This window comes from Asterias rubens, chromosome 14, assembly GCF_902459465.1.
Source record: "Asterias rubens chromosome 14, eAstRub1.3, whole genome shotgun sequence".
NCBI lineage: Eukaryota > Metazoa > Echinodermata > Asteroidea > Forcipulatida > Asteriidae > Asterias > Asterias rubens.
In genome coordinates, this window is record NC_047075.1 from 412,531 (window position 1) to 424,690 (window position 12,160).

The window sequence follows — 12,160 nt, forward strand, 5'->3', positions numbered from 1 at the left end:
AGAAGGCTTAGAAGGGTTTTTTTTTAATTCACTATTTGTTGAGCTTTCTCTCTTTCTAATTCCTAAGGAGGGAAGTACAACGAGTGGCGTTATGCTCAAGTCACCTTCCAAGCTGCTCATAAATATCAGATCATCTTAGAAGGAACTAAAGGGAATAATTACCTTGGAGATATCGCTGTGGATGATCTTATGCTGACCACTGGATCCTGTAACAGACCAGGTAATATCAGTAAAAAGATTAGCTCGCAGGCGGGACATCCTTCAAAGAATCCAATCTTCTCTGTTCTCTATGCAGGCAGACTGCTCTGTTGTGGTCTTTGCATCAGCGTCAGGTGGATACTGTTTGAAGCGCTTGGAGACACCCTTCGTGTGTGTAAAGGGATCTATTAAAATCAATTATTGTCAGTTATTATCACTCCTGAGGACACCGACATACATGTAGAGTGAGTTGGTTCCCACAGACCCAGTCAGCTTGACGGCAGTTCTGGATGTCTGCAGCAGTGTCCCTTCAGGCACATCCGTCTGTATGCAATTTTATTTATATACAAACGGAATTACCAGAAAGTATATACTTATCTTGTATCCTTTCTTTTGTTGTCTTCACAGGCCTTTGTGATTTTGAAATGGACACCTGTGGTTGGTCCCAGGAGACTGTAAGCGATGAATGGGATTGGTTGAGACGGAAGGGCCCTACCCCTTCAGATAACACTGGACCAAGCATCGACCACACAACAAATACTGACAATGGTAAGACAGTTGTAAACTGGGCCTAATATCATAGAGCTGTTTAAGCAGAGGATATTGCTCAACAATTTTGTTCTTAGCAGAAATGAGCAGGATACTAGTCACAATTTGTACTTGTGACATGGTAGTTTGGCTGGCAACCTTATTCTGGTAAGGATAGTTTTGTTATGCTTGGCTACTTTTTGTTCTTAAGCAGCTCTATGAAATTGGGCCCTGGTTTGAAAAAAAAATCAAAGAAACAGCGGCTGCGACTGGGTTATTATTGATCCCTATTTTGTTGATATCTTTGTACGAGGGTGCCATTCCAAAGCCTTTCAACCTGTTAATGCTGTGCAGCCGAGAATGACACACAAATTTACGATACAAACAACTGTTAAACCAGAGGTTGCAGTTTCAAGTCTCGCTCAAGTCAATTTTTCTTTGATTGATTCCAAATTATTCAACTTTACTTAGTCAGTTTCCCTTGTTGTTTAATTTCTTGTTTTTCGGTTGGCAGGTTACTATGTATACTTTGAAGCGTCAGTCAATGCTTTAGTTGCTGGTGACAACGCTATCTTAAAGAGTCAACACATCCCACCAACGAGCCAGTCTTGTCTCTCTTTTTGGTATCACATGTATGGAAGCAGTAAGTAGGATTAAGATTGACTTTCATCCTTTCTCTAAAGGCACTTAAGCCGATTTCACGAAACACTAGGATTAAGATATGTTCAATGCGTCCTACTGTACGTCTTCGGATATGGAACTTAACTCGTCCTAAGTCCTAAGATTAATCCTAAATTATGAAGAGTTTGGTGAAATCGACAGCTGGACAGTTTTGGTAATTACTCAAAGTGTAAACTACAATCCCGGCCAAAATGATAAGAGCCAACATTGAAAAGGGACTTGGGGGCCCTGGTGCGGGGGTACAACCAGATATGGTTGGGATTGTAGGTAAAAACTTACTTGGTAAGGAGCAATAGAGAGCTGTTGGTAGTATTAAACAATGTGAGAAACCCCTAGTTATCCACAATAAGTTTTCCGGTTTTTTTTAAGAGCACTACCGATCCAAGTAGCCTACACAGGACTTATACCTTAATGTCCCATTCAAAGGACAAAACAATTAAGTTCTTACTCAGGGACACTAGTGTCATGACCAGGACTGGAACCCACACTCTGTTGTTTAGAAGCACCAGAGCTTGTGGCTGGTGCTCTTAACTGCTTGGCCACGATGTGCCCAAGAAGGGACTGGGTTTTGAAGAAGAAGAAGAAAATAATTGTCTTTGTTTTCCTTTTATTTGTGCAGAGATTGGAGACCTGAATGTTCTTATAAAAGATGAGAACTTGGTGGCGACTCAGATCTGGTCGCTGTCAGGTGACCAGGGGAATGTCTGGTTGTACGCTCAAGCTACGTTACCTAGCAACGTGGAATATCAGGTGAGTAACTATGGTTACTGCAATTGTTTTACAGTCTTCTCTCAATGAAAACATGTTGTTGCTTTTTGTTTTCTAAAAATATTGTCGCTTGTCGTGAATTGATTTTTTGAAAAGTGGTTTAAAGACACCTTTATACCTTTGGTTTTTGGAGCCAGTAGATTGTTCTCAGAAAAACTGCAACATTTCACATATTTTTCAAATTTTGGGGCATAGAAACTGAATTTTATTTAGATAACCACATAACTTCAACGTGGAATAATTCAAAAACTGCCTTTTACTATCAAAAGCTGCGGTAGACTTCTAACCGAAATTGTTATTGCAATAATTTTAAGAGTGATGACCAAACATATACCTTCCCTTCATTGGTTCTGGAGTTTAATTAAAGCTCTATATTTTGTTGTTAGGTTCTGTTTGAGGCTGTTTATACCAGTGGTAATAAAGGAGATATAGCTTTGGATGATGTGGACATAGAGCCAACAGCCTGTACTGTTATTCCTACTCAAGCACCACCAACAACAGTATATCCTACCCATGGTATGTGTGTCAGTCAGTCTGCCACTTTGTCAGACTCTCTGTTTGTTTGTAAAATGTTTTGTTTATCTCTTGAAGTCTGATATCAACAGTAAAACCAACTCGGGGTACAAGATGTTTGGATGGTGAGAATAATATAAAGAAGTTAACTATTATACAAATATTGAATGCTTGGAGTGCTATGGTTAAAACTATTATACAAATATTGAATGCTTGGAGTGCTATGGTTAAAACTATCACACCCGAGGTGATCCCCTGAGTGTTCTAGTTTCCCCGAGGCCAAGTCGGGGGAACATATGTAGAGCCCCTCCCAGAATATACAGCTTTTATAATGTGTCACCCCTCTGTTTAAAATGGTATTGGCCAAAGACACCAGAGTGCCACATGTTGAGTGTGTCTGTTCACTTTCATATATTTTGGCAAAGTGATAAGACCATACTCAATCCAGTTCCATTCTTTTGTCTTTGCCCAATACAGGTATGTACTAACTTTTCTTTCTTTTACACATAGGTACAAGTTCTGTATTTCCATTGTTCACATTTCATATTACTTGAAGTATAGATGACTTGAATTGATCTATTTGGTAAGAGTACTTTAGTCTTTGAAGTTATCATTTATTCTTAGAACATGACAAGATCTACTCTTTTTCCTTTTTTGACATTGATATTTCTGTTACTGTTTGTTGTTAAACTATATTCTGAAAGGATATTCTGATGGTTAGTTTAGATGATTTGGTTTTTTATTAGTTATAGTTGTTTCTAAAATCCATGGCAAGTTTTACAAAGTTTCCTAGAAGTGAGAAACAAGTATGCAAGTTGGTTAAGATTTATAAAGTTGTTTAGCTTTGATTTCTCTGTACACTACTAAAGCCATATGCTTGTATGTAGGTAGATTGCCACTGTAGTTGGGTATACAGAAATTAGGTAAGCTAGAACAAAGGGCTTTCTTGTGTGTATGTAGGCATGTGCCTAGCATGCAGAAATCACATGCAAGAGTTGGGAGATACCACTGTGGGTGGAGGTAGAAACTTGGGTTAAGTCCTACAGTGGAGAGTGTGTTGTTTATTGCAACAGGAGTCTTATCTATAATTAGCTGGGCACTGGAGTGTGTTCTTACAGTGGTTGTGGCCATAAGATTATAAAGTTAAGGTTCTCCTTTAGTGTAAATAGAGCATTGTAGTTGGCCATGAGTTTTAAAGTTATGTTGCTCCAATAGTTTATCAGTATTGGCTATACTATTTTGGTGCTTTGTTATCGGTTAACTTATATTGTTATTATTTTGTGTTTATTGTGTTAAATAAACCACTTTCATATATTTTGGCAAAGTGATAAGACCATACTCAATCCAGTTCCATTCTTTTGTCTTTGCCCAATACAGAACTTAACGTTACTGCTGAGAGGAGCGTAACAAATTTGGCGACCTTGCCAGGACGTAATGTGACAAGTGCATGTGAATGCATTGTTGCATGGCAGCTTACTTCGAACGTCCCCAGTATGCAGTAGTTAACAGCCGGAGGCAGTGAGGGGAGCTGGAGAGAACACAGTAGATGGAGACGTCGTTGGCCTGGCTATTCAAAGAAAACAGTATGGAGAATCTTCTAGCCCTTCAGCAGAGTGTTGCTGGCCAGATTGGTGCCCTAAAGGAGGTAGAGCTAAGGCAGGTGTGTAAGCAGTTGGGAGTAGTCGACACAACTCCATCCCAAGAAAGTGCACGCCTAGTCCTCATCCACAGGGTCACACGATATCTGAACAGTGAAGTAATTGAGGAGAGCGACGATAAAGGTCAGCAGTTATTTGAAGATCTAAACAGCTTTCTCAAAAGCATGATTCCAGAAACGGCGGCCTCAGATCCAGAAGCAAGCTCAACAGCGACCCCAGATGCCCCCACTGATGCCCCCACTGACGCAACCAGCAACTCAGCGACTACCATACCGGTAAACCAAATGATGGGTTTACTAAAGAAGGAATTCCGCATCATCGGCCAAGTTGGTGAACCAGGTCAGAAGGACCGACTCTCTCACAGTAGTCTGGTCCGCCAGATTGAGAGTGGCCTGAGGAAGTCGTACACCGAAGTTGAGATCGTTGAGGCAGTTGTACGATCCATCGCTCCAGGGATGCGGCTTCGGAGTTATCTTGAGAGCAAGGAGAAGCTCACCCTTCCTACCCTACGTGAGATTCTCCAAGCCCACTATAGAGAGGGTAATGCTACAGAGATGTACCAGGACCTATCCTCAGCGTCCCAGGGAAATGCCGAAACAGCCCACGATTACCTGGTGAGAACCCTAGATCTGCGGCAGAGGATCCTGAAGGCATCGAAAATGGAAGCTACCGTGAAGTACGACCCAGACCTAGTGCAAAACATGTTTATGCACTCCCTATATACAGGGCTACAGAATGATAACATCCGAGCTGAGCTCAAGCCTCTCCTTCTGGACCCCCAAACCCCTGACGAAACCTTGTTCCGACAACTGAAGATTGCGGAGGGCAGAGAGATTGTACGTCTAGCCAAACAGAAGAAGAGCAAGCCAGCGGTGAGAGTACAGGAGGTGAGTGCTGTCGAGACAAACCTGTTGAAGCAGCTCCAACAAATTCAGGTTGACTTGGCAGCTCTCAAAGCTTCAACCAACCAAGCAGCGGAGAGACCAAAGCGTTCTGAAACAACTTACAGAAGCCCGCCCACACATGAATGGGGATGCACTAATTGCCGACAAGCTGGTAAAGGCTCTGAATGTGATCACTGTTTTACCTGTGGCAGCTCCGAACACTTCAGGAGAGGCTGCAAGCAGCGACGACGACCCCAGCAGGCGGGAAACGGCAACAGGGCGAACGGAGGGGATGCGTAGCCGCCCTGCCTCCCAATCAATCTCCATCAATCCAACGTCTCCAGAACCAACCCCACTCATCAGAACCTCTACCCCCAAGAGGTGTCCCAGAGAGCGTTGTCCTCATGGCAATGTCAGCTCAGCAGCTACCACAAGGATCGAAGTTGACCAACTTGGTTGGGCCGAAGTGCACCATCCGGTGTAGTCTAGGCGGAAGACCAACCAGGGCCTTATTGGATACGGGCGCTCAGGTTTCCCTAGTATCTACTTCATGGATCAACCAGAACATGCCCCATGCTGTTGTTCGACCAGTGGCTGACTTGCTGGAGAACAGTACTCTGCTGATAACGACAGCTAATAATTCAAATCTCCCCTATGATGGTTTTGTTGAAATGGAGTTTCAGCTTCCAACAGGTTGCCATCGTCCCCTACTGGTTCCAGTGCTGGTAACAAGTGACCCCATCCTTACCCCTATCATCGGCTCCAATGTTCTGGAAGAGTTGTTACGAGATCCCGAGTATTCGTCTGAATCACTCTTGACAGCCTTGGAGGACACCTTCCCTGAGAAGCATAAGCAGAAAGTACAAGCCTTGGTGAATCTCCTTCAACAGCCAGAACGAACAAGGCTTTGTACTGTAAAGGTTGGTCGGAGAGATGTCATAGTTAGAAAGGGCTCATGCACCAGTCTTCAATGCAGAGTTCACACAGGCGCACCCAAATCTACGTCAGTTTTATTTGAAGCTGATGTCGAACGACAATGGGCAGATGGTTTAGAGGTCAACGATGCAGTTGTAACCATCCAAAAGGGAAGCTCGTGTCGGATAAGTATCCTCATCTCTAACCCTACTAGCCGTGACATCACTATTGCAAGGAAGACGTGCCTGGGTTCATTACATCCGATAAAGTCAATTCTCCCTCCCGAAGTCAAGAGTTCCGCCCAAAAGACATCTGCAACCCCAGCAAGCGTTTCTAACCTCAACAGTGATACTTGTTGGGTCCCGCCAATCAATCTTGACCATCTTTCCAGAGAGCAACAGGCTATAGCGGCAAAGATGCTGAGAGAAGAATCCAGAGCTTTTGCCAGAGATGAGCAAGACATGGGAAAGATTGAGAAGTTGCAGATGGGCATTAAGCTCAACGATACCACACCAGTTCAAAGGAACTACCAGTCAATCCCACGACCCCTCTACCAAGAAGTCAAACACTACCTCACTGACCTGTTGAACAGAGGGTGGATCCAGAAGTCTTCGTCAAGTTACTCATCTCCAGTTGTGTGTGTGAGGAAGAAGGACGGCTCCCTGAGACTCTGTGTGGACTACAGGCAGCTAAATCTGAAGACCATCACAGACAGACAGCCTATTCCCCGAATACAAGACATGCTGGATAGCCTTGGCGGAAACAGATGGTTCTCCACCCTCGATCAAGGGAAGGCATACCACCAGGGTTTCATGACGGAAGAAAGCCGCCATCTTACTGCTTTTGTGACTCCCTGGGGTCTCCATGAATGGCTCCGTATACCGTTTGGGCTCAAGAATGCACCAGCTGTATACCAACGATATATGGAGTCCTGCCTTGATGAGATGAACAACGAAATCTGCATGGTCTACCTAGACGACGTACTGATATTCAGCAACTCCTTTGAAGACCATGTGGACAGAGTTCGACAGGTCCTGCAGCGGATGCAGAAACATGGTATGAAGCTACGACCGGCTAAATGCTCTCTGTTCCAGCCTCAGGTGAAATACCTTGGACGAATCGTCTCGGAGCATGGCCACTGTATGGATCCAAAGGAGACAGCTGCACTTCAGGCTCTGAGACAGAAACGCCCAACGACGATTACTGAAGTGCAGCAGATCCTTGGTCTTCTTGGCTATTATCGGCGATACGTCCCAAACTTCTCAAAACAAGCTAGAGTGCTGTACGATCTCCTGAAGCAAGACCAGGCTGAGACAAAGACACAGCATCAAAAGAGAAATGTAAAAGGCCACCGAAGCAGACCCCAGAGACGGAAGAATGATCCTATCAGATGGGAGTCCATCCATCAAGCAGCATTAGAATCTATCCTCGACTGCTTAGAACAACCACCGGTGATGGCTTATCCAGACTTCTCTCTCTCATTCGTCCTACATACGGATGCATCTCAAGAGGGACTTGGTGCTGTGCTCTACCAGAAGCAAGATGGAAAACTCAGAGTCATCGGCTATGCATCCCGTACACTGACTGCAGCTGAGAAGAATTATCACCTACATGCAGGGAAGCTAGAGTTTCTCGCTCTTAAATGGGCAGTGACAGAGCATTTCCGTGATTATCTCTACTACTCCAAGCACACCACAGTGTACACAGATAACAACCCCTTAACGTACGTGTTGACAACAGCCAAACTGAATGCAACAGGTCACCGATGGGTTGCTGAGTTAGCTGACTTTGATTTGGAGATCAAGTACCGACCAGGAAGGGCCAACGGAGATGCAGACACCTTGTCACGAATCCCTCTAAGTGCCGAGCAGCTGGAAAGTATTCACACAGAGGCGATATCTCCTGATGTGGTTAAAGCGACCTGCCAAGGGATTACAGCTCACATCAATGGCCAGACAGCCTGGGTACAAGCGCTCTCCGTTGAAGAACCACCCCAAGATGTAGTCCAGACCCCCATCCAACAGTTTACGAGGCAGGAAATCAGGCTCGCTCAAGAGGATGACCCCAGTATAAGGATAATTTTGCACTACAAGAAGATGGGACGACGACCAACCCGGAATGAATGGAAAGGTGAACCAAAGGTGGTTGTCGCGCTTCTGCATGAGTGGGGAAGACTTCATATTGATGGTGACGGCATACTCTGGAGAATGACTGGTGCCCGCACTCAACTCGTCCTACCTCAGAAGTTCAAACAACTGATTTACACAGAGCTTCATGACCAAACAGGACATCTGGGACCTGAGAGAGTGATCAGTCTAGCTCGAGAGCGTTTCTACTGGCCCCACATGGCATCGGAGATAGAACACTATATAACCAGAGTTTGTCGGTGCCTCATTCAGAAGAAACCAGCCAGACAAGCCAGAGCACCCCTTGTGAACATCACCACAACTCAGCCATTTGAGTTGGTCTCCATCGATTATGTCCACTTAGAGCGAAGTAAGGGAGGCTTTGAGTACATCCTCGTAGTGATGGACCATTTCACAAGGTTTGCACAGGCGTATCCTACCAGAAACAAAAGTGGAAAGACAGCAGCCGACATCATCTTCAATGACTTCATCTTGAGATTCGGGTTCCCAAAGAGGCTCCATCACGATCAAGGGCGTGAGTTCGAGAATCACCTCTTCGCTCGACTGCAAGAATACTCTGGTATAACCAACTCCCGCACAACACCATATCACCCCCAAGGCAATGGTCAGGTTGAAAGGTTCAATCGAACACTTCTTGGAATGTTACGGACCCTCCCTGAAGCCCAGAAGAGTGACTGGAAGTCTTCCGTCAACAAGCTGGTACACGCGTATAACTGCACAAAGCATGAGACCACCGAGTACTCACCTTTCTACCTCTTGTATGGCAGACATCCCCGACTCCCGATTGACTTGGCATTTGGATTCAAGAGTCAGGAGTGTCCTACAGTCACTAGCCAAGAGTATTCCAAACGCTGGCAGAACCAGATGCGAGAAGCTTACAGGATAGCATCACAGCACTCCCACCACACCGGACAGCGAAGCAAAACCTACTACGATCGAAGAGCACGAAGTACAGTCCTAGCTCCAGGCGACAGAGTTCTCGTCAAGAATTTAGCGAGAGCTGAAGGTCCATCCAAACTTCGCTCGTACTGGGAAGACAAAGTTTACCGAGTGGTACGACAGAAGGCTGATTCCATCCCAGTGTATGAAGTTCAACCAGAGAGTGGCCAGGGCCGAGTCAAAATTGTCCATAGAAATTTGCTGTTGCCTTGCGATTTTATTGTTGGGGAGGGTAGCCGTGACGGAACGTCCACTCCACCTCAACGAACCCCTCTAACGTTCACACGTCACAGCAAATCCAGACAAGCAGAGAGGCAAGAAGTTCAACCATCTACCTGGGAATATGATGAAGAGGAAGATGAAATACCAGTCATAGTCATTCGTCCTTCTTCAACCAGTCACTCAGGAGAGACTCCAGAGTGCCCTCCTGCAGTTTCTGCAGATCCCGCAACTGATGAACCATATTCAGAACACATTAACCCTGGTTTGCATTTTTCAGACACAGGTAACAGTGAGAGTGTGGAGATCATTCAGTCCCAGCCGGAAGAAGCTGAGTTGACAGCATCAGCGGCACCCTCTAACCTACCACCGCCGATGTCAACTCTGACAGGGGTTGAACCAGATACTGTGCCAGATAGTGATGGACCTCAGACGAGTGATGAAGAACCTCCAACAAGTGATGACCCTACTCCGAGTGATGATCCTCCAGTGAGTGATAGTGCACCACATCGACCGACTCGTAGCAGACACCCTCCATCGATGTTAACGTATGACACACTTGGAACTCCTTCTTGCCAACCAGCTGTGATGAATGCAGTACAAGTTCCTGGAATGATTCCGATGGGCTACCAGTACCCCCAGCAGCCAACTGCACCGGTCTCACTTCAGCAGCAGTTCCCACAGCAGCCTCTGCAGCAGTTCCCACAGCAGTTTCTGCAGCAGTTCCCGCAGCAGTTCTATCCTGGGTATCCTGGACAACCTTTCTGGCAGTACCCTCCACAAAGACAATTCCAGACTTAGGCCTCTATGCATTCTCAGGCAGCACAGGCGAGACAGTAGACACCGTCTACCAGAAGACATCGTGGCACGGCAGATGACGACAGATATGTTGCACAGCGTGATAGAGGAGAGTTTACAGAGATTTAAGGCTGCTCTCTTTAGACGAGAAGACTGCACATAAAGGAAGTACTAAGACACAACCACGTTGAGACAGTCCATTTACGTTGTTCGGTTAACTAGACTTAGGATGAGAGATCTATGGAGTTGGATCCACTTCAATGGAACTCATCCCGGCACCAGATGATTACTGGGAAGGATCTTCTGGATCGTAGGATTGCCTACAGAGATGGACTGTTTGATTTCCCAAAACTTAGTACCTGCCACACCATGACACTGTTAGCAGTTAACAATTAGAGTCTTCAAATAACAATGAACTGTACATAGAAGAGACCATTAATTTGATTTATAAATGTCGAGCCGACATTTCAAATTGGAGGGGAGTGTGTAGAGCCCCTCCCAGAATATACAGCTTTTATAATGTGTCACCCCTCTGTTTAAAATGGTATTGGCCAAAGACACCAGAGTGCCACATGTTGAGTGTGTCTGTTCACTTTCATATATTTTGGCAAAGTGATAAGACCATACTCAATCCAGTTCCATTCTTTTGTCTTTGCCCAATACAGGTATGTACTAACTTTTCTTTCTTTTACACATAGGTACAAGTTCTGTATTTCCATTGTTCACATTTCATATTACTTGAAGTATAGATGACTTGAATTGATCTATTTGGTAAGAGTACTTTAGTCTTTGAAGTTATCATTTATTCTTAGAACATGACAAGATCTACTCTTTTTCCTTTTTTGACATTGATATTTCTGTTACTGTTTGTTGTTAAACTATATTCTGAAAGGATATTCTGATGGTTAGTTTAGATGATTTGGTTTTTTATTAGTTATAGTTGTTTCTAAAATCCATGGCAAGTTTTACAAAGTTTCCTAGAAGTGAGAAACAAGTATGCAAGTTGGTTAAGATTTATAAAGTTGTTTAGCTTTGATTTCTCTGTACACTACTAAAGCCATATGCTTGTATGTAGGTAGATTGCCACTGTAGTTGGGTATACAGAAATTAGGTAAGCTAGAACAAAGGGCTTTCTTGTGTGTATGTAGGCATGTGCCTAGCATGCAGAAATCACATGCAAGAGTTGGGAGATACCACTGTGGGTGGAGGTAGAAACTTGGGTTAAGTCCTACAGTGGAGAGTGTGTTGTTTATTGCAACAGGAGTCTTATCTATAATTAGCTGGGCACTGGAGTGTGTTCTTACAGTGGTTGTGGCCATAAGATTATAAAGTTAAGGTTCTCCTTTAGTGTAAATAGAGCATTGTAGTTGGCCATGAGTTTTAAAGTTATGTTGCTCCAATAGTTTATCAGTATTGGCTATACTATTTTGGTGCTTTGTTATCGGTTAACTTATATTGTTATTATTTTGTGTTTATTGTGTTAAATAAACCACTTTCATATATTTTGGCAAAGTGATAAGACCATACTCAATCCAGTTCCATTCTTTTGTCTTTGCCCAATACAGAACTTAACGTTACTGCTGAGAGGAGCGTAACACATAGAACACTCAGGGGATCACCGATCGTCCTCTCAATCCTTCAAATCACATAATAATTGTTTGATTTCTCTCTGATTCTGATTTCTAGTCCCCAGTGATTTTGATTCTGTTTGATTTTTCTCTGGTTCTGATTTCTAGTCCCGAGTGATTTTGATTGTGACTTTGAGTCATATCTCTGTACCTGGACCCAAGATCTAACTAACGATGATTTTGATTGGACCAGAATTCAAGGTAGCACAGCTTCAGTTGGTACAGGTCCGCAGTACGACCATACAACATTTGGTGCATTCGGTGAGTCAAATGTTTAAAAAGCA

The 12,160-nt window shown here is 44.3% G+C and overlaps 1 protein-coding gene across 1 annotated transcript in view; it reads left to right on the forward strand.

Moving 5' to 3' along the window:
* LOC117299530 (MAM and LDL-receptor class A domain-containing protein 1-like) overlaps positions 1-12,160 on the forward strand; it is a 130,940-nt gene that overhangs the window by 48,198 nt on the left and 70,582 nt on the right. The window contains exons 71-76 of the mRNA XM_033783077.1: positions 68-220; positions 607-747; positions 1,241-1,369; positions 2,027-2,157; positions 2,562-2,691; positions 11,985-12,137. Of these exons, the coding sequence (XP_033638968.1) occupies positions 68-220; positions 607-747; positions 1,241-1,369; positions 2,027-2,157; positions 2,562-2,691; positions 11,985-12,137 (837 nt within the window). The remainder of the gene's footprint in view (positions 1-67; positions 221-606; positions 748-1,240; positions 1,370-2,026; positions 2,158-2,561; positions 2,692-11,984; positions 12,138-12,160) is intronic.